The sequence below is a fragment of the Camponotus vicinus genome, unplaced genomic scaffold (genome assembly GCF_025532165.1).
Source record: "Camponotus vicinus isolate PSW18456_S1 unplaced genomic scaffold, iyCamVici1.0 SCAF_2, whole genome shotgun sequence".
NCBI classification, from domain to species: Eukaryota; Metazoa; Arthropoda; class Insecta; order Hymenoptera; family Formicidae; genus Camponotus; species Camponotus vicinus.
In genome coordinates this window covers 11,663,074-11,686,832 of record NW_028141956.1, presented here as the reverse complement: position 1 = coordinate 11,686,832, position 23,759 = coordinate 11,663,074, and the positions used below count along the sequence as shown (strand labels likewise).

At 40.8% G+C, this 23,759-nt stretch overlaps 1 protein-coding gene across 5 annotated transcripts in view; it reads right to left on the bottom strand.

Moving 5' to 3' along the window:
• The window catches only part of LOC145967056 (uncharacterized), a 178,097-nt gene that overhangs the window by 56,799 nt on the left and 97,539 nt on the right, over positions 1-23,759 (bottom strand). For 3 of the 5 annotated variants that reach the window (XM_083091666.1, XM_083091664.1, XM_083091665.1), the window contains 2 exons: positions 7,097-7,197; positions 4,564-4,760 (listed from right to left, as the gene is read on the bottom strand). In XM_083091666.1, the coding sequence (XP_082947792.1) occupies positions 4,564-4,645 (82 nt within the window). In that variant the 5' untranslated portion in view covers positions 4,646-4,760; positions 7,097-7,197. Of the gene's footprint in view, positions 1-4,563; positions 4,761-6,750; positions 6,978-7,096; positions 7,198-23,759 lie in introns of all 5 variants that reach the window. The other 2 variants (XM_083091661.1, XM_083091662.1) reach the window with 1 other exon arrangement.

The following is a 23,759-nucleotide window of genomic DNA, read 5'->3' as shown; positions in this document are numbered from 1 at the left end:
GCCGAGTCTCAACCGAGTTGATAATGTGCGTGGCTTTCGGCGTTTAGAGGAAAAAGCGCGAATGACGAGCATGTGCGAATCGATTTTTCTTTTTGTTGAGCCACCTTCCAGAATCAAAAGTAACGATCAACATCGTAAATCCATCTTGTTAACTTGCTTATACAAAGAGGCCAATAAAAGGCGATCGATAAAAAGCAAAGATATATTTATTGTCGAATATTATAGCCTGTATTTTGAGCATCGTTAACGTAAAAGAAGGAAAAAAAATCGAAAAGAGAAATTTACGTATGTTACGAGTGTAAAACTGTTAAATAATCGTTGCAATAAACCATCGATAAAATTTATCTTAATATGCATTTTTCTTCAAATTGACCCATTGATCGTTTTACAATGTTTCTATGATTGTGATAGCGGTACGAAAGACAAGAAGCGAAATTTGAACATTGATAACAAAATTTTCCTACGAGATATTCATTCGAAATATATTCGTATCGCATTCATATTCATACAGGTATGTCGATAACGATTGGCGCAGGTTTCCGCGATTACGATGCGAGTTTACGCGCAGAGGAAGTTGGATCTTTTCCTTTTAATTACAAAACCTCCGAGGCATTTTTACACTTTACGCCGACGCCAATTAGCGCTCGGCAAAATTCATTTCACGAGGAAAACATTTCGCTTTCTACATGGTGGTGGATTTAGAGATTTAAGGAATTTTATAAAAATGGCAACAGTCTCCTTCTATCTTAAAGTCTTGAAGACAAGATAATTTCTGTCACTATTTACTAAATAGAGTGACATTTTATTCAGAAATTAATTACTTTTTATTCATAGAAATAATTCCTTGTGTAAATTAGAAATTTTTCTGGAGATAAATAATTATAAATTTAGAAAAGACTTAATTTTTTGTGAAGAACTCTTTAGCACAGAAGCTTTAATTATTTATTTGTAAATACGGCACTGTTGTTTTTGAAAAAAATAAAACATGATGATTTATAATGATCGAATGAGTTTGTCGCGTGGGACGCTCCACTAATGATGATGTCTCATTAAACACATGATTGCATCGCTACACGAGGTTATCGATTTCACAGGATGGAAAGGAGACCCCTTCGAGTATACGATGCATAATTCTGACATAATTTTCTATTACGAAACGAACACGCAGGTTTGCGCGCCGGTATAATGTATGCATAGATCGTCGTCGATTAGAGCGAGATACATTGACAATAATTAGCCCAATATAATCGGCGTATATTTAAATCTTACGATTAAATGCGTGAATGAGCATTAAGAAATTCATTACATCTCTTTATAACGTTATAAAATAGAGATATGGTTAAGACAAATGAAATATACATATATCTTTACTTTATCAATATATGTAGTTTGAATATTTCATCTACAGAGATATACATATAATACGATGCTGTTGCAACAAGTTTTGCAAATTGTGAAAATCGTATTCATGCTAAGAAAATTGAAAAGTCAAGGAAAATGCAATACGCGATAATGAATACATATTAGATAAAGCTTTGTCCAATTGAAAATATTTGTCAATGTCTCAATTTTGTCGTTAATTATAATTAGTAATAATTAAAGCTAATAAAATTATATATTTATTCCAATATATTTTATCAGTTTTCTTATTTTCCTCTTTCTTTATTCAATTTTTCTTCTCTTTTTTGACACATTGTATAGATATAATTAGATAATAATATAATCGGTTCGTAAAGAAAGATGTTTTTAATCGGACAAGGAAGATTCAAAAAATTTTCAATTATTAACAATGTTTGTATTGAAAGTTTTGAGTCACACTCGATTTAATTAGAAAAAAAGTAATAATCATAGGAAAATAGAAAAACGAGGAGACGTAAGGAAAAAAATGAGGAGGAAAAGAGAGAGAGAATTACGATGGATATTTTGCAAAGCGCCTGAAATCGGCCCGCACCCTTCTGCTACGAGAATTTACGACTGTCCACGCGAAAGCGTAGGTAATCGGCGATGATATCACCGTTATAAATAGGCACGCCTCCTGTCTCTCGCGTGCGCGCATACATACGCGTGTACACGATCCGCACACGCGAATCTGCACCTACCTGCCGGGCACTGTCTCTTTCCTGTAGACCGCTGCGTACATATACATGCGTAAATTTTAAGGGACGCATAAACACATATGATATGTAGGTGATCGTATACCGGTCGAAATACGTGCTTGTTGAATTTCTCAGAAATTTGACGATAATATTGGACAATTTTACAGAAATCTATTTTATTTTTATATATTTTTTTGAATTTAATAATTTATTAAAGTTGCCTTTTGTAATTTTTCTTTTAGTAGAGGTGATCCTTTTACTAAACGCTTGTAACGTTCAAATTTTCTACGTTTTAATTTATACGTTCCTGATTTTTTGAGATACTTTTTTTTGAAAAGATATAAAGAATGTTATTAATGATTTCCATGGCTGTCCACGGACATTATGTTCTTTCAGGTGCACGTAAAAGCGATATGTATAAAGCATACACGTGTTGCGTACTATCATTGAATGATGTGCGTCCTTCGCATAGCCTGTGAAGGGAGAGTGTCTCGAAAGAGCCTGATGGCAAGAAATAATTATAAAAAAAAGTGGTTGATAAAAAGACAAAATGACATTCTAAAGAGTGTCTTTGCGATGCTTCCATGGTTTTAATGAGACTCACGATCACATTGATGTGTGTGTATGTGTATATATATATATATATATATATACATGTACTGCGAAATTCGTGAGCGAAACAAACTTGGCACGCGAACAATTCATAGTGGAAATTTGCATCGTAAAAATTTTGAAATCGACATCGATTATATACCTGAGAATAATGTTAAAATTAGTTTCTTTATTCGATGTAAAAACCTCTCAGATAATTTATATATAGAAAAATAAAGAACTCTTTTAATTATTTACAAGTGTTTATGAAATGATAGGTCAGTTGTGAAACTGACCTTATTTCTTTATTTCTCGAATAATTTTATTTTATTTTCTTGATTATTTCAATAAATAATTTTAGTTATTAAATCAAGAAAGATGATTCAGAACAAACTTATGATATCAAATTTATGCAACTCATTTAAATAATTTATTTTATTTGTATAAGAGACATACTATAGGCGATTTTGCTTGTGAGATTATTTCATTTTAATCAATGTTTTTTACTATTAATGCAAAAATGATTCTTTCTGTAGCTCATGTAAAACTAGAAATTTATTAAAATCTAACGAAAAATGTCAAGGAAAATCTCATAGATGAAACGCTATGTAAATTTGGCGTCTTAGTTTGTTTTGGGGCATTTTTTTTAAATTTAATGACTAGAAATATTTGTTTAAACTAAAAAGAGTTATTGAAAATAAAATCAAAATTCTTAATTATTTATGAGTAAAACTCTTAATTATTTATGACTTTTAATTATGTTCACGAAATAATATGCTTTATATACACGAAACAGTTAATATTTGAATATCAAAAAGCAAAGATTTTATTTTTAAAAGGCAAAATTTTATAAAACAGAACTGAGAGGAATAAAAAAGTCAGTTATTTTCTGTTCTTTATGTTTCTTAGGAATGAGAATCTATTATATTGATTTCAAAAATATTATATTAATTTATAAAATCGAAAGTCAGAGAGATTATTCGCCACTAAAAGAATTATATACAATTGCGAGGTGGCGTTAATGATGCGTGATTGATGCGTCTATCCTATCCGTGGGAAGTTGCGTTCCGAATACAAAACGGGTCTCTAGCTTGAAGAACGATCGGATGGCACCGGTAGTAATAACGGAAGTGGCGAATGGCCTACGGTGGAGAACTGCAGTTTGCGCAAATAAAAGTTCCGCGTGCGGCGCATACTTTTTATCTTATTTGAAAAAAATTATCGGATTCCAAATCGATCCGATTGCCGCTACGGGCCGAATAACGAGCGGATGATTACAGTCGCTGCGAGGCGTAATGGCGAGTTGCCTGCAAATGTTGAAAAGAATCCTCTCCGCATCTAACACTTACACTAACATTACAAACAGCGTTCGAGAGGATGCTCGTTCCGTTGTATAACATTGCGGGGTATATAACTGCAATGACGAGCACACGTAATGTGCTCGCGCGCGGACAGCATAAGCGCTCGAGCTGCATAATAATAAGCGAATCTCGTCGCGCGCGATTATTCGATCGGAAACGCTCTCGCAACCGTTAGCCGTTTATCGTCCGGACATCGAGAGGCGACGTTTCCGTTTCTGCGACGAGCCACGAAATAAATGCGGCTGTAAGGTTGTCAGAGACAGAGTAAGTGATAAAAAAATCGAATTTTGACGGATCTTAAAATATATGAATTTTTAAAAACTATCTCTCTCATCTATTGAAAGAGTATAATTAAAATTAAAATTGTATTCAAAATTGATAATTACACCGTAAATTATAAGAATTTTGAGTTTTAAAATAAAATAACAAATTAAGATCCGGTTGACAATTCGATTTTTTCAAGTGTTCATATGAGATTAATATCCGGTCAGAGCCGATGACAGATTTGTACTCACATTCTTTGTTGCGATCCATGGCGTGTTGAAGGGGGGAATCGTCTACCTCCGCCTTCGGCGGCGACTGATTGCCCTCGGCCATCTCCGATCCCGATTCTGGAGCAGCAGCACCAGCGGCCTTCCTTCCTGCCGCGTCCGCCGCTGCTTTATCCTGCTGCGGCGAGGGCTTCGTTCCTTTCTTACCGTTTCCAGTGTCCCTGCAGGCCCGAAACGAGCAAAATGAAATTTGTGAATTAATCTTTCATACATCGCCGCGTGTGTGCCACGGTCGCGTCGCTTCCAAGAGAGACCGATCCAGCCTGCCAGCCTACCCCATCGTCCGAGTGTCAATCGGATCCTGGGTCCTTCGTCGTCGAGGCATGTTTTTGTCGCGAATGATGGAATGACGGATCAATCGACACTCAATCGGACGACGTTTTCATCAAAAAGCATCGGAAACGACTGCTCTTTTCTTCTTTTCGAGTGCGACGCGTATCTTTTCTGAGTAAGAAATATATCCGATATCGAATTATATCTACATCGACAATTTATACCCCCAGAATATATACACACACAGATACATATATATATATATATATATATATATATATATATATATATATATATATAAATTTAAAAAATCTAGAGATCTATTATGTGCATTCTTTTCAAGTTAAAATTTCACAAACACGTTGTCTTCAAAAAATTTAAAAATTCGAATTATAGTATCAACATGAAAAGAAGAATTTTACGAGAATCGCGAGGAATCGAATTCTTTAATAATGCAGCGCCTCAAATTTTCATGATGACGAAAATGTTTTCTATCGATCCGTACTCAGATAAGTGCCATATGGACACGACGCGTAAATATTGTAAAATAAATATTCGCGGAATAATCTTGGGTATAATGTAGAGGATATTGAGCATGTTCCTTCTCCGGTAAAAGGGTAAGAATAACCGTTTTAGTTATTGAAGGGTGAAAACATTTATCTCGATGGCGATGGTTCTGCGAGAGCTTCACGAGTCCAGATGGTTCCCGACGCATAAGACGACGATCGTGCGTCGCGAGCAAAATGTCACGTAAAAAATTCGCGAAAAGTTCAGAGAAAATTACGCCCGACGCTCCGCATGGTCCATAAGTAGATAGGTAGGAAAGTGGCGAGTCGATTAAAGATTTTAAAGCATCGAGCCAAGCGATCCGAGCGAGGTAGTTTAAGATCCCAAGGGGAAAGTTCCGAGAAAAGATTACTTCGTCACAGCTGGAGATAGGAAGCCGGTCGTTACGAGCGTTTATATTCTCGCGTAACGATTACACGCGGTACTGATACTAAATTGCGGGTTAATCGCTCGCTCGGCGCGGCTCGACTCTAAACGCGATCTCGCAACTCGCAGCGGCGGATTAAGGCACGTGGAGGCCCGAGACGTGCGCGACAAGTAATTCTAATCCCTCCCCATTTAGGGATTTTGCTATCAAAGTTCTCTCGAGCCAAAAGTATAAATCTTATTCAGTTATTACGTGAAATTAGATATTATTATCAAATACTCAAGTGTCATCAAATTGATAAAATCTCTCTATCCCGTATAATTCTGTTGATTAAAAAATATATCTATATATTATTAGCATTAAATCTGATCATTTCCAATTTTATACGTATTAAATATTAATTCGAAATTTGTTCTAATCGGGAGATTCCAGAGAAGAGTCTCCTGGATCCACGCGATAATCCGCTCTTAGCAACTTTTTTCTTCCTGTTGCGACCGCGATCTTACAAGGTTGATGCGCTCTCCGATCGCGAATTAAGAGAAATAATATCTCCCTGAGGTAGTAATGACGGCGGACGTGGGACAAAACGTTAGGGAGGCCCGCGTGGAGCTCGTTAAAATAATCGAGGCAGGTGTCGGGCGACGCGACGCGTCTATTTTTCGATCGCGATAATGCCTCGTCTCGCCTCGCCTCGCCTCGCCACGCGGTCGATCGAGAAATCGTTCGCATACTTTGTTCTATTTATACGAGATGTCGCGTACCGGTTATACTCGCGCCGGTAGAAAGTGATAACGCGACTCGAATATTCCCCTCATTTCGCGATTTTACGAGGTTTTATTAATATTCGGGCGATATGATTCGAGTTTCTCCCGGCGAGAGTGTCTCTATCTCTCTCTTTTCGCGTCGTGCAATCTGCATACGGCGCGACATGCAAATTATCTCACCTCTCGTCCTTGGCGTCGCGCCTAGGATCCTTCCTGTCCCGATCCTTATCCTTGTGGCCGTCCGCTCTTTTCACCTTGGATCTCGACTTGGCGTCGCCTTTGGCGATCTTGTGCTCGCCGCCGCGTTCGACGACGACCACGGCGGCGTTCTCGTCGCAGGATTGAGCGCTGGAAGCACCCGAAGACGTGGGGGGCGATGTCGATGCTGCTCGACTGTTAGTGTAATCCTGTACGAGGAGCGCACCTCGTTAATCCCGCATTCGTTCAATGAGCGCGCCGAAAGACGGCCAGTCGGTTGATGCCGCCGATTCTGATAGCGCTGGGAAGAAATAAGCTTTGAGCTTACCTTAAACCACTCCGGATAGATCGCACTGATGGTATCCAGAAGGTCCTGATCGAGTTGAATCCTCCAGAACGGGGAACCGCTGTCCAACCTGTGGCCAGACTCTGAAATAAAAAATATCGCAAGATATTAATTTACTTATTTAATAAATTTATGTAATATTGCATAATAGCATAAAAATGCATGTAACGAGGTAAACATGTCATCGCGAATAGCTCACTGCGCGCGAAGAGGATTTCAAATGCGCAAGTTTCGAAGCCGCGGCGCGAAGGATCGCGGGCCCTTAAGGCTATTCCTGCCGCATAAGGGCTAATAATGCCACACGAGCACGATGCACCCAAAAGGCGTATCAAAACTCCGCGGCACGCCGGTCTCGTTGGTTTCTTTCGCGCATTCCGAGGGATTCCCTGCCTAATTTAAACGTTCGCCGAGTAGCGAGGGATCACCCGGTGGGATACTGAGGAGGCAAAGGACGACTCGAGGACCGCGTCACATCCTTGCGAGGAAGGGGATGAGAAGGAAAAGGAGGGTCTCCTCGTTACGGAGACATTCTACAGGTAGGACGCGTGCCCAGCCTCCGTAATCGTGAATCGAGAAGAGAGAAAGATGAAAAACGAGGAGCGTTACTCTCAGAGGACTTTCAAATACCCCGATCGGCGACAGAAACGCAATTTTTGCGCGTTAGGGTAAACGCGTTTTCTAAGCACGGCTGTCATGCCCCTTTTGTTTCAAATGTAAACGCGACGAATCAAATCTTTTGATGACCCACAACTCATACAAATCGAAAACTTTAATCATCAAAAATCTCCGCTTATCAAATTTTTAAAATATAAAGAATCTATAGACACAAAAAGGATATACTTCTAAATCATCATTTCACAATTTGTGACATTTCGACACATTATATCACTCACGCATAGATTAACAGAATTTAAATTATTAATTGTTTTTTAAATATGTTATTTAATTTTCTGAGTACTTAGCGCGAATCAAAACGCTGAAACACGATGATGAGGGATGAAAGGCAAGAAATCCCGCGACGGAGGGAAGAAGAATTTCACCTTAACCCAATAAATGATTAGTGTGCCGGGAGAGCGATATAAATGCTCAATCAGTATGCGTGTGCGGCGGACAATCCGCTGTAAATCACGCGCTGTGAATCATTCGTCGACATAAATCTAGCCGCGATCTCTGATCAATACGCTCCTAACCGGTCCGACACATTAGTTAAACGCGTTACTAGAGTCGCCATCATTTACGGGACACACGTCTCGCGGGGTCGATCCCGTATGATGCGGTCCCCTCTTCTCCCACAAAAAGCGTCTCGATGATGTCGATGGCCTAATAACGCCGATTCGAGAATCCATGGTGTAAAGCGATACATCATCGACGAGCGGATCCGCGTCTCTTCGATCGTTCATCGGATAGATTTATCGGATGTCGTTGCTCGGGGCCATCGACACAAACCTCGATATTAGTCGGACGATTAGCCATGATAACGAAAGTATAACAACTTGATGTATCACGTGTGCTCGAAATATCTTATATAAATTTAGAACACGTAATTTCGCAAAATTCTCGAATATAAATTGTAAATATTTCAGGTGCTTTTCGTTCTTAACATTGCACTTAAAATAGACGTTGAAGACTCTTAATGCGGTGGAAACGAAATCAACGATGGAAAAGCAACAATCGAACGTACATAAGAATGCTTCTTATTCGTCGCAGCGGGAACATATTTCGCGAATGATTCTGAATACGAAATGCATTCCTCGGGAACGACATCGGCGGCGGCCGTCGAAATTCGGGCAAATAAATCTCGCGCCTCCCTTCACCCCTTTTTCTCCGTCCCGTTGTTTTCTCGGTGATCCTATCGCACGATCCAGTTGCAGACGCGTGTACGCATACGCGCGTGTACGTACATACATACATACGTAGACCTCGCGATGCGTTCGAGAGAGCACGTGCGTGTTGTTCCTGCCCCGTCTGCCTCGTCCAAGTCCTCTGAGTCACTCGTTCCCTCGTCACAGGCTACCCGCCGCGTACTGGTAGCCGCGAAAAACTGCGCGTTGCACTTCGGGAATGTCGTCGGCATGTACAGGGTGTTCTCCTTCGTCGCGATCGTCGATCCACTCGACAAGAACGATGCCGCAGTTCGTTCTTCGATGCACGAGTTCGCTCTTCGATTATCTCTCTTTCTTTCTCTTTCTCTCGCGAGCATCTACCTTTTTTCTTGCTTACCTCTTCGCGGAATAACCGAAGATCTTGCTCTTTGCGATAATCGCGCACGGTTGTTGCGATTCGCGAAGACTCTTCGCGGTTTGGAGACATTGCTCATCAGTTATTTTATTCAATTTATGGCAAAAAAAATTAAATAACATCTTGTTTCAATTAAATATGGATGTGGAATGTTTTAGATAATTTTAGATAATATTCGTTTAACCAATATGTGTTTTAAGTAGTATTTAATTTCAATTTTTAATTAAAAATGTGCAACATTGTATTTTAATTTGCAAAATTGTATTTTAATAGTCCCAAATTTAAGCGAAAAACAACTTTAATTTAAATTAAAATATTAATACATAATTTGCATATTAATTTTAAACAAGAATATTTTTTATTCCCCTTTTATATAGGACGTGCAAATTAGCATGCGTAAGTTATGATAAATGCACTTCTAAATGGAATTACAGAGGGATTGAATTTTCTCCTGTTTTATTGTATACTCGAGTTAAACGTACAAGAGCATAGCCTCGCGGGCAAGCCGGAGAAAGGATTTGGGTGGAGAGCAGAGCACGAAGAAAACAGAGAGGAGCCTCTCGAGTGCGGGAGGAGATTCTCTTACAATAGCCGTAAGCTTTGCCGCTCATTAGAGGCGAGGTCGCGGGTCACGTGGAACCGCTTTGTGTGCTTCGTGTTCCTGTATATGTAAGTTACATACAAAACAATATCCACGCACGGAGATCCCTTTTCCCTGGATTATACCAAGATCGCTTTACAAAGCAGGCTACAATAGATATAATCTCTGATTTCAAAACTCAACAATGTTAATTCTCTTCCTATCGAAATCGTATATGTTACGTCTTATGTCGCGTATCTCTAACGTTTCTTCTTCATGACAAAAGAATTAAAAATGTCTTTTATTTTCGCGACAAACAAGCCGACAGGCGTAAAATATCAATATAATAGATGTGACGGCAGTTGACGTCGCGTAGAACCGGAAGAAATTAAGAAACGAATCTCGAGGAACGTCAATCGCACGGCTCGATGAATCTCAAATACAATCTTTCTCATCCGTTTATCGTCATTATTCTCTCGCGCACGCGAGAAACCGGTTTTCCCTCGGTAATACAAATATTACCGCAAAGACAATAATGATGCGTGAAACAAATTAATCGCGGAATGCGTTTCGCAGACGTATCTCGCGATTGCCTGCGCGTTTCAGTTATTTAACATCCCGCCAGTCGTAAAGCTTTAATTGACGTGGCACGCGAGGAAGACCAAGTCTCGAGGGAGGTATCAACGTTCGGGATCCCGAAGAATCGCTCTAACGAGTACTCGTACTCTCGTATTCAAGCGACTAATCAACGACACGCTGATGGCGAAGAGGTGGCGTCCGCGGCGTTTCTCTCGACAGGAACCTCTCGGGAGAAGATCGGCGCACTCGCGTCTACTATTATACGGGGTGTCCCTTTGTTCCCGGGCATCCCACACGACTCGCATTGAACCCGTACGATTATAAATTGCCCTGAGAAAGCGCGGCTGGTCTATGCGAACGCATCCTGGACGGCATGCACTCTCGGAGGCACGCGAGAGACAACACATGGTAGGTGAATCGCTCGCTCGCTCTTTCGCGTGAAACACGTACGAGACTTATTTACCGGAGGTACCAGGGCCCACTTAACCCCTAACCCCCAGCTTCGTATATCTTGTCGACAATGCGTAGCGATGAATTTAATACTTCCCGCCCTACTGCCTCATCTCTCAACCCTTTCCGTCTAACTTTCGTAATGAAATTCGCCCTGAGAAATATGGCGCGGTATGACGATGGCAGCTTTTAACACGTCCTCTTTCGCTTCCTCGATGTTTTATATTAGTCTTCTGACATATATACAGATATACGCAAGGTGCTCTGTTCTTATTACATATTTCTATCAAAAACAAGCATATTTTTCCTTTGGAAAAATTTCCGGGAATTTATCGTTTTCATTTTATTTCACTTGCCAAGGGACAAGTAATAAGGATACACTGAGAAAAAAATTTGGTTGCATTAATTAGAATTCTGGTAGATTCAACCAGTATGTCTGTTGGAAAATGGACGAACCAGAATTCTTGTAGGAATTATCAGATGAATCTGATTAATTTCTTCCTGTTAAATTTACCAAATTTTCTCGTTAATAATACTAAACTCACCAGCACCAAGTCGTCTAAAATTTTTTCCATCTAATTTCAAAAGTCTGTTTAATATTCTGAATTCCAACAAGATTATTAGATAAATTCAATCCAGATTATTGAATAAATTATTTTAAATTCAGTTTGTTAGAAATTAAACTGATAAACAGTGATGCAAGAAGAGAATGCAGCTCAAACACACACAATCAGAGAGCTAGCGTCCTCTTTCTGGCACTACTGCTCGTAAGAGAAAAAAAATATACCTTGGATTTAATGTTAATACTAGTTCTTTATATACATTTCATGGCAAATGAATACGAGTTAAGTTAAGAGTGGCTCGCCGCCTAGAGGCAAGCAAAGAAGTTAATGTAACAAGAAATTTTATAGATTCAACCAAAAAATACTAACCAAATCCTTATAGTAAAATCTATTAAACGTTCTAGTCATAAAAAATCGAGTCTTATCATGATAATTAGAAATTCTTGTTTGATTTAACTAAAATGCCTTCAATCATATACGTCTTGTTGGTACAATCAAACAATTTTTCTCAGTGTAGTAATACCGATCTTTATTCCATTTATATAGCATACTCTGTATATTGCATATTATATTTTATATCACCTATTAACGCGTAAAAATTTGAAAATAAATTAAAAATATGATTCTTCTAAAACAGGAGTAAATTTTCAAATTCACGCGACGATCCGCGAAAAGTAAGTGGACAACGCTAACTCTATACTCTCCTTCCGCTCGGCTTATTTCTTCATCGCGCGTGGGCGGGGTCGCGAGCGGAGATCGTCTTGATCGAGCGCACGTTCGATCGGCCGGATCGAGCTGGCTACCGATCCCCGCCGTGCGGAACGGATTAACGGATATCATTGAGCGCCGCGTGATTTCTCCTTGGTGAAGGTAGCGCGATGATGAATCGTGGGTGGACGCGATCGCGAGGTGATCGCACGGAAGAGCTCCGATGATTGTCGAATCGAAAAGTTTTCTACGGCTGGACATCGTCGTCGTACAGTCGGTGAAAGTCTCGCTCTCGGTCGTGCAGGATGATTGATATCGTTGGCGTAGCTCCGACTGGACAACACAAACCTCCCTTCACTTTGTCGCCGACACGAATTTCATCTCATCGGAGCTTGCCCATCGAAGATGACATCAATTAAAAAAATTACGATGGCGATCAGGCTTTTACACAGGAAATACACAGATATTTATCTCGGTTATAGTTAACACTTACAAAGTAAATGTATCATTCCTATCATTTTATCTCAATCAATAAAAAAAAAAACTAAAATTATATCGTTGATATATCATTTCTCTTTCTCATCTGCTCAATCACTTATCTTCTTCAAAGTGTTGAAACTGCCTAGAAGTATTATCGAAGCATCCAATTATTAACTAAAGTGCGTTTCGTGGCAGTCACGCGTTGATAATGAGATTTGCACGTTTCATTGAAAGTTCGTCGTCGCGGCGCCCTTCGTATTCTCGACAAGACCGCGTCTCTATAATCGGCCAGCTAGCATCCTGCACTTGGCTCGCCGCGAGAGTATATAGTTGAGAATGACATCATCGACAATCTCCGGCATACACCTAGCGCGCGTAATCGGTGGGCGAAGGCGTATCAGCTGTGTTGTATCTTATTTCCGTCTTATTCCCCATCGCGAGCTCTCGCCGCGGATCGGTGAGAGGGACGGGAAACGATCTATCGTCGAGAGGGTTGGGGAAAGAGAGAAAGAAGGATGACAGAAGGAGCGAAGAGGACGGCTGTACAGCGAGTGCCGCTTTCGTGCGGGTGGGAAAAGGATGGCGAGAGCTGTCGCGCGCCGCCATGCGTAGATCGCGTGTCGGCAAAGCGAGTTTATGCCGCGGTATAACTAGCCAAGCGTAAGATGACGAACAGCCTCGCAGCGATTTGCTAATGAGCTGCTACCGGTAATATACCCTTCGATTTATCCCCGCGGTGCTAGCAGATTTGAAACAAAAAAATATGAACGATGCGATGGAGACCAAAAGTAACGTTCAAGTAGAAGAAGAAATAAGATTCTAATCACTTGACACTTTGTTAGTTTGTTAATTTCTGTTTTTACAAGTATTATATATACTAATAATGTTTTGTAAAAAATAATATAGTATTCTTTTTTAATAAATTATTTGTATAAAAAAGTTGTGTTTTTTTTTTAATTTACAATTCTGTGGAAACTAATTAGTGAATGAAGTGATGTGAAAACTATAATTTAATTACCCGGATGTGTTCCACGATAATACGAGAAATTATAAAACGATGAGACGTGCGATATCTTCTTGTATTCTCACTTTTTTCGCTCTCACACATCTATCTAAAATTTTGTCCTACATATATGAACAAAAAAAAATGCAAAGCGTCGCGTAAGGAGTATGCGAATTGAGCGATAAACGCATTCGTATGCTATCAATCTACAGTCGGTCTGACTTGGAATCGATTCCTCGCAGTCTTCTACGTATCCGACGATCAATATACTCGACAGCAATATTAAAAATCACAAACATGATTTTCGCGAGCACCCACGTTCTCCCGAGAGGTGACAAACTGCCTAACGGCGCCTCGATAGCGATCTGGTTTCGGTTTATTCCGCGCTCTCCTCCTCGCCAACGTCAGTTTACAAGACACATACGCCACACGCGCGATCGTACACGCAGTCGGAGCCATGTACAACATTCTCGTTACGCGCTGCCTTCGTCTTCGATTGCACGTTGCAAATGATAAATGGCAGGATGCGCGCCGAAGTAGTAAAAGCCGGCTCTCGAGGTTGGGGACCGACGAGTGGAATAAATTGCTACCAGACTTACCGCACGCTCATTCGTCCTTTTCATTAAGGCTTCCGAAACACCGGCTATAATCTCGCGGCTATTATTCCATATATTTGCGGTAATTGAACGACGGAGAAATCGCAATAAAAATGAGCGAGAGAAGGAGAGAAGATCACTTCGAATGTGGAAAACGCTCGATGACGAGAAGCTTAACGATGATTCGCGCTAATAACTTGTTATCGGACTGGATTGACGACCTCCTCTGCTCGTCCTTTAAGATAATTCTAGGTCTGTAGCGGCAGATTTCGCGGTACATCGACTGCAATCGTGTTTCTCGTAAACGACGTGTATAAGACGGGCAAATGCAGCGACGTAATAGCACTAATAACACGCGATAAATAAAGGCCATGTATATTTCCCAACATATATTATTTAAATTTTCTATTAATATTTATAAATTGTAAAAAAAACTCTTCCTATATAAAATAAGTTTTTTTTGTCGAAAAAAAAACGCAATGCGTTAAAAGATTTCACTGATATTCGTGCTCGCACACCCGGTAGACACATCAGGCCGATGTATACGATCGGTCTTACGGGGGTGGTATGCGTGCTGTTGACCTGGCCGTGGACCGGTTCGGGTCACTCCTTTTTTCTCCCTTCATCGAGGCCTTTTTTCGCCCTTTCCCTCCTCTCCGCGAACTTTGAACGGATATAGCCAGATGTGACGTCACGTGAGGAGGCGTGATAGGCAGTACACACGTGCACGTGTGGGTGCCCCAGGTGTATATACCTGCTATGAAATCCATCAAATCCTTTTCTAGAATCGCGCAAAGAATCGAAAGTCGTTTCACCGCGCGTTTAGTCAGAAAGAGAAAGATACATTCGTACCATGATAATGATATATTGAAAGTATGCAAAAGACTTTCCGCCTTCGAGTATCGCCGATAAACGTGCCGGAAATTCTTAATTAAATTGTCACCGCGAAGAAAGACATCGTACCGGCTACTTTAAAGCTATCTAGAAATAATTAAGGGAAGAAATAAAAAGAGATTGCGAGGAGGATGAGAGAAAAAGTTCATCGCGCGGTCGATATGACGATTGTCCCGCAGGCGCGCAAAAAACCTGTCCAATAATCGATATTGGCACGAGTCCGAGAATCGATTGGCTCGGCGATGGCGGTATAAAATTGCAAATTTTATATCCTTTATATCCTCTTCACCTTCTGCTTCCAAAGTACTATACCGCGCGACGCGGATATAAGAAACGACTAATTAATAATTCCAACGTATCCGCCGATTTCGTCATTAAAATCGGGCAAAACTTCGAAGCTGCACTTCCACGAAAGAATACACGTTCTCTGTATATCTACGACGGATCTGAAACGGTAGATCGAAAGACAAGAGAGAGCGATGCATGCATAGAACATAGAAGAAAGATTGGTATTGCGCAAGACAAGTTTCAATTTCCATCAAAGACAAAAAAGAATAAGAAAAGTAAAGGCAGACACATAATTATTAGGAAACAACACGTTCAGATTGCACAACTTTATAGAGAAAATAAACTTATTAATATAATTAAAGTTATATTCTTTTTAATTATAATTAAAAATTACATAACTTTTAATTATAATTACAAAATTATATTATTTTTTTTCAAACAATTTTTGATATGAGCATTTAAGGAGTTTAATTTGATGGCGTAAAATGATAAAATTGACAACATCGAATATCATTAATGATTATGTGTGAAATGCATGCACTAAATAATTAACGACAACTGGTAGACGAAATGAAAGAAGAACGCCGCTTGCGAGTCACGCTCGAAAAGTGTACACGTAGTTTTAGTACGTCAAGAAGCACGAGGCAAATCCCGTCCTCGACTACCTTGCAACTTACGGCTGCATTAATTACCTCGTAAGTTACACCCACGAGACTCGCGAGAATCTTTGGCAGTCCCTACGGGTGGTTCCTGTCCCGGTTAAATCGCCGTACAATTAAGCGCCTCTTTTTAGGAGCGCCTCGCGGAGCATCACGAAGTCGGACAAACGGGGGAATGACTTAAGGCCGACGTAGCGTTTACGAATAAGAATAACGAGCGCCCGTTTTGTGAAGAACCGCGCAACCAACGTCGCTTTTCATAGCTATCGTAAACAAGCTTTAAAGCAGTGATTAATATTGCGCTGTACGCTATCTGTTTTTCTGGTCAGCAATCACGCGAGGTACGAGGACATTTGTGAAAAGAAGTAGCGAAAGAATACAACTTACACTTTTATTTCACCATCAGTGATGTCTCTTATCGTTCGATAGACCTTCGATCACGTAATTGTTTGCGGGAAGCTACAAAGGAGCAAATGAGAATCGCGGCCACGAGCTGTAGCCGTGAAATCGAGGATTTCATTCCGATCGCGGGGATTTCAGAATCCACGAACAAGACGGACATCTCAATCGCCGTCGCGGAACATCCGCGGTGGTCAACAATGGCGGCCAATCGCATATATCCCCGGTGAGCCGGTGTTCACGCCTGCTAATCACCCGAGAGTTCAGGCCTCGTACGAGGGTGATTAATGGATCGGGACCGAGGTACCGCGAGTCCCAGGTACCGCGGGACAAAGTTACGAGCGAACCTACCGCAGCCCTATATCAATCCTGATTTCCTGACGCTGCTTTCACAAAGGAGCCCTTCTTCTTCTTCTTCTCCTTCTCCACCTCCTCTCTTCCTTATGCCGGATTCTCCCGTGATACAATACAATGAACCTTGAAGCATGCATCACCCTGTCTCGATTATTCGCTCTCGCCGGCATCTCCAACCAAATTATATTAAAATCTGCGCCGCGTAACCGAGATCACTGTTCTCCTTCGCGAAGAAAAGCGAAATTTCCATATGACATCGAGAATTTTAAAATGTTTACAGATATTTAATATTACTCTTATTTTCGTCATTAAGTCTGTCGAAAACTTAATTATAATATTCGTTAGAGAAAAAATATTCTAAAATAAAAATCGCTTTCTTCCGTTTTTTGTATTTTAACGTAATCCTTTCCAGAATTATTTAATTGAAATATCTCGTTAGCCGCAATCCCGAAAGGATGTTCGCAAATATTTCAAGCGTGTAATCGCATCATCCGCGTTACGGCGTCCAGGAGCGCGTAATATTCGTGCGTCGAGTGACTTTACAAGGAATTCTGAGGATGCCGATGCAGCGGCAAAGGACTCGAAGAATTCGAGCGATCCAGTCTGAAATTTCTACGGTACGTTAGAAACGCGAAGCTGCCCTCGCCAGAGAACTTTTCGCGCGGTTCGCGTGGCGTTTTATCTCCGGAGGAGAGAAGAAATCACTATTCATACGAAAAAGAGGAACGTACTCTCGTGGAGAGAAACCTCCTCGAAAGCGATCCTTCATTAGCATCGATCGACGATCTCGTGGCGTGGGAGAGATTGTTTATCTTGCGCGCCCAAGGTATTCCCCGCGCGAATATTCCTGAATCCCGGCGTGGGTTTACCGCCGTCGTAACTTGCCGAGATTAAGGCGTCCCGTCCGAGGCCTCGTCGCGCCACGACCGTCATCCACCGAGATTTTTTTCATCGTACTTCTGTGTACCACTTTGCCTCGGACTTCGCGATCCGTTCGGCTTCTTATCTCGTTTCACGCGTTGCGCGTCCACGCATCCGTGGTAACGTGGTTGCGTGCGAGTTTCGTATAGTGGTAATATTGAGTCGTCAAGACGACACCCACGCGATCGACGGGAGAGCTGCAGGGAAGGGCTGCAGGGGTGAAAGGAAGAAAAGCGGGCGTAGGAGAATCGCGCTGCATTTCACGGAAACGCCCGATAAATCTTTGTTCGCACAGCGTATAATTAACTCCGGCTGCTTTCCCTTCCCCCGCGCACACGTTCCCTTTCACTCTAAAATAATTGTTTTTTCTCTGTCTCGCGCATTTTCCAGATTCCCGCCGCGGCAAAAGAATCTCGAAAAACACGATTAAAAAATCGGAAGAGAAAGAATTAAATGGATGTACGATAAAAATTCTCTAATTTTTATTCGATTAAAAACCTATTTTATATAATATTTAGCAATTAAAATGTGAAATAATGCATTTTTGTTGATTTGACAGAAATAAAAGCGTTTTACAAATTTGTTAATAACTTCAAAATAATTTCATTCGGTAAAAATTAATTTAGTTGACTTTTATTCGTACAAAATTACTCAATAAATTATTGTAATTTCTTGAAAGGATCAAAATCCCTAATACAAGCGATGAATCGGAATGGACAACTGGAAATGACTTACTTCGATATATCGGCTGATCTCTACACGGTCGGAGGCCCCGCGAGGAAACACGGGCATCAATGTTTACCCTCGCAGGTATGCTAGACGCGCCGATTGAACTGTCAGGTTCTAGATTACATTTGTCATAAGCCGTAACCGTTCCATGTGTCTTAATCTATGATCGGCCGTGCTCAAAGCACGACGGTACAGCGTGCAGTTACGTTTATCTGACATTCGGCACTCGTCCCATGAATGGGGTTCACACGAGACTCTAGATTGATCGTTTCATCCATTTAAACTCGTATCGTAGAGGGACCGCGGCATCGTATTAATTTTCTAATAAAGTAAATCCGTATAATCTATCTCCCTCGTTAATCTAAATGTATGTACGCAGCCTTTAACGCTTCGATACAGCGCATATAAATTTAATAAACGGTTGGAGGTCTTACCACGGCCTTGATAAAAAGTTTACGCGAGTCAATATTTTATTCATAATTACGCCGAGAGAAATGCTTCAAATTAATAAAATAAAAATAAATTAATTAATTTAGCAAATCATATATAATTGAGAGATTAATCTAATTATAAAAAATTAATTTTTATATCAGGACAATATAATAATATTATTTACAACAAATAAATTTGCTTCATTGTTTAAGAAAAAGAGAATTTTTTTACTCGAACGCGATGTTTGTGACTTTTAACTGACTCGCGGGTTAAAAGTCTGATTTCTCTTCCTATCTGTCCATTCTATATTCGGTGCGCAAATAAATCATAAAGCGTCAAGTGTCAGTCAAATGGATTGTTGACGTCGTGCCAAGAGCGACAGATAGCGCGGTTGCGAATGCGGCTTGATAACCGACGAATGGGATATATAGTGTCGCAATAGCATCCGTCAATATCGCGTTGGGGGATTACGCCTATTACGCGCGCTAACATCGCAAACGTCACATCATTCGTCTTGATGGAAATTAGCCGTTCTCTTAGACGCGGATTTCACGATCACGTCGACCGGTATCTCGATTTAAATTAGTACGTACCGCAATATCGCCCTTCAGATCTCGCGGGATCACAGCGTGGCATCTTAATCATCGCCGTGACACTATTGTACTTGCAAACCCGTTTGTTCGCACTTCCGTAGATAGCTATTAATCGCCAACGATGATTAATGATTTGGTGGCGCGAACTCGATTTTCGACGCCGACGACTCAATGCATGATCGATACGCGTAGGTTCATCGTGCGGAAAAAAATAATTAGAAAAGAAATCCTTAGAGTAAAAAAGAAGAGGCATCATTCACCCTCGTGACTGATTATAATCTAGTAAATAATCAATTCATAATCACATCTATAAATATTGCAAGAGATTATATTTGGTAGTTAAAATTGCGTTATAATATTTTACGACACCGCTTTTCCTACTTTCGTTATTAAGCGATAAAACATTATAAGAAAAATAAGATCTCGTATCGCTTATCCTACGCCATGTCCAGAAATAATTCGCAACGAATTATTTATCGTCGTAAAATATCGTAAAGCAACTTTACCGTGAAAAAAGTGAAAAATTAAGTACATCGGTGGAGGAGCAACTGCGCGAGACGACGCTAAACGATCATTACCAAAGAGAATCGATTAGTTTGCTGCGTGAAAGAAATAAAGTTATAGCTCTGGAGAATCTTTCAAGTCGTAAAATACGTTACTCACGGCAGACGATCGATGAAGATCGAGACGCACGTATTGCGAGAGACAGAGACGCGATTTTAATCGCGTCGATTATGCGGACACGTCGAATGACACTCCGGACGAGCTTAGCGAGCTCGCATAAATCCGCGCAAAACGCGCAGCCTGGGACACGATATCTCGCCCACGATATGTCCATAATTGCGCGACGAAACAGCCGCCAATCGGCGCGATCCGTCTCCGGAAGCCATCTTGCAGGAACGAAAAGTACGTGAGAGAAGAAAAAAAAGGCGAGTCCACGCGAACGCGGTGGAATTTGCTTTCCGGCGATCGATCCAGCTCGCCCACGACACCTCCTTCGTCACGTCGTAATCATCGATAAACTGTAGCAGTCGCGTCATTAGTCAAGTATTCGGTCCAAAGTTGAATATTAATGTACGCGTGATTTTGTATGTAATCCGACTGTGTAAATCAGTTCTCTTTACTCCGTGTAAATCCGCTTCGAATTAATCACCGTATTACATCAAAGTGCGCAATTGATGGAATATATTTATGTTTGCTACGCAAACATTCATTACAGCACTTGGGTATATCCTAAGGAATCAAGATGAATATGATATTTTGATTTTAACTTACAAAAAAATTCATCACATTTTTAAAAAATTGAAAATTTGTCGTTAAGAATTAGGTAGAAATTCTGGGACATTTTTCGGATACGTAACGTTTGCACGGCAATCAATTTTTTGCAGAAATAAACGCGATTAGTCTGAAAAAAGCAAAAAAGTTAAAAAATTTTACCTTAAACCGAGCGATAACTTTTTCTCTTTCAAGGACGGCTAAAAGAAGCTTTTTAGTCTTTAAATGAATGAGCGTGTAAACTCAGGGGATTTGTGTGCACGAGCTTATATTTTAAGAACAATAGGATTTAGATACTTTATATTGTTCGTATTTTGTGTAACATTAGAAGATAAACGAGAATTTATTCGTTAAAAAATTTATATATCGATTTATCTCTATCACAAATACAATCTCCCCCTAAAACGAATACTTGCTATACCTTGTCTTAAGAAGTATATAAATGCTTTATTCATTCAGTGTGTAAAGGAATAAAATAATTAACATCCATTCATCGTCATTACGCTGGAGGTAACATAGTGAGTTTCACGCGACACATTTCGTCGCGCATGTCGGCGCGTTTGGATCAACAAAGTCGACGATGTGTCCTCTTTTACAGGGGCAGGCATGAGTTACGCCGTTCGAGCGAGAATCCGTGGTAAATACATTCGAAAAGGTCATTTTCGCGCCCGAGCCGTCGAACGGTGGCAAATTACCGTCGAACGATTTCACGGCGGCGGCCGCTTATAAATGTCGGTCGCCGACTGACAGCCTAACGATCACGTGGCCGAATTGATGACTACCGTTACCTTAATCACAGGTCGGCAATATCCCGGCTAACAAGTTAAGGATCGGGCCCGCGTATAGTCACGCGTTGCAACTACACGAACCATTGATCAGAGAGTGGGTCCTCCCCAGGGTCCTCTTCGCGGTTTCGCTGCTCGTCGTGCCGATTTTCGCGTGTTCGACACTTTAACCTGGCGCAATCAAAATACTCAACAACATCGGCGATAATGATTAAACGTTCGCAAAAGTAGGTGCTAAAGACGGAAATTTTAATGTCATTTTATTTCGATGGATGAATCATGAATCAAGATCCAACTAGAAAAGGTTTCTAAATTTTTAATTGAAGCATAAAACTTTCATTACCGATGTAGGTCGCTAGAATATAATTCGTTAAAAATTTTATAATTTCCAATACCCGATTCATTCCGCAATTAATTAACACTCCTATATAAAATTTTATGCGTAAATAATGCTGTGTATTTATTTAATTCCTAACAACTTTTGTATTTTTTTTTATAACTGATTCACATATTTCATTTTTCTTCTTGGCAATTGTACCCTGAGATTAACCGGACGTTCCCCTGTAAATCGAACTCTCATTGCGTTGCTAATGTTGTCATTATCGTATCGCGTTTCGATTGCACAGCTCGTTGCCAGGCTCTCTCGCGTATTACGCTCGGCGGCGTTTGTCCGACGTGATCGGCGCAAACGAGGAGATACGTTCCCGTCCGCTTGGCGTTTATCTGCGATCTACCGATCGTTCGTAAAGGCGCGTCTTTGTACCGGCCTGCTGTGGTTTGACCATCCTTTTCCTCGCCGCCCTACGTGTTCTCTCGTATACAACATCGCGCACGATCGACGTCGTTTGCCATCGCGTCATAGCTTCGACGTTTGTCGACGATGTCCAAGACGTGTATTCTACTGAACGAAACAAGCCGCTATTTTTTACATACCTCGATCGTTCCCTTTACATTTGTAAATATCGTAACGACGAAGTTGAAAATAAACCTTCCCACATATTTACATTTCACCATCTTTTTCAGCCTCTTTGATGAAATCAAGACTTCGCGATTGAACATTCACAACGTAAACTAATTTACAATCTTTTGCTCAAACGTGACTATTTTAACTCGTATAGTGAAATTTTATTCTTGAAGAAAAGCTTAATTGAGAAGCAAATAAGATTGCTCGTGTTTCGAAAATTCGAGTAATCAGCTGTTTACCGCATGTCATAGATTATCGGTTGCTTTGGACAATTTCTCTTTTTTTTTCTTTCTCTCGTGATGATGTTGGTTGCACAATGACGCGCGCGAAGGCTCGACTACGAAAACGTCGACGCGAGGAGATCCATCAATCCGAGGCCGGTTAAGCGTGTATGTATCTCTCCGGGACAGGAGAGTACCGATCGTATCGATCCCGCTTGTCGAGGCGCGCGTAGGTACGCGCGAGTCCGACGAAAGTATCGGGATTCCTGTCTGCTCGCTTGACCACCAGAGGCGATTCCCGCGTCCCCTTCATCGTCCACGCTTCCTCTTCATGATCCAGCTCTCCGTTCGCGGATACATACGATCCATCGAGATCACAAGCGGCGACTTTCCCACGACCTTTTCGCTCGGCATTTTATTAATCGCGATATAAGAGCGATTCTATTCTAATCTAACGCCTCTTGCTCTTGATCGTATTAATCTCTAGGTTATTTTGTAAATTAAAATTAATCTCTAAGTATCTCTGTTTGCAGTTATATTATTTGTTTAGCAATGTGCCATGATTAATTTTATTATATATATGTTTATCGTGAATCGTATGCGTAGCTGCGCTTCGCACAAATATGAAGCTATAGATTGTATGTAGCGTAGCCCAATCGAGCCGCACTTTTTATCTCGATGATCAGCGTTTTTCGATCGAGCCCGCACATTCAAAGATGTGCTCCTCCTCCTCCGACCTTTCCTGAGTGTATTTCTCCAAGAACTGCGCGGCGATATTAACCCATTAACGTTTATAAATCGTCGCCAAATGGCACGTGAGTTGCCTGAAGAATGCGTTTCGCGATGTGCATTTCGAATGCCGAATCACGTGGACTCCCGTACCAATAATTCGCCAGGAACGGATTAGCAACATAAGACTTGACAGAAAAAAACC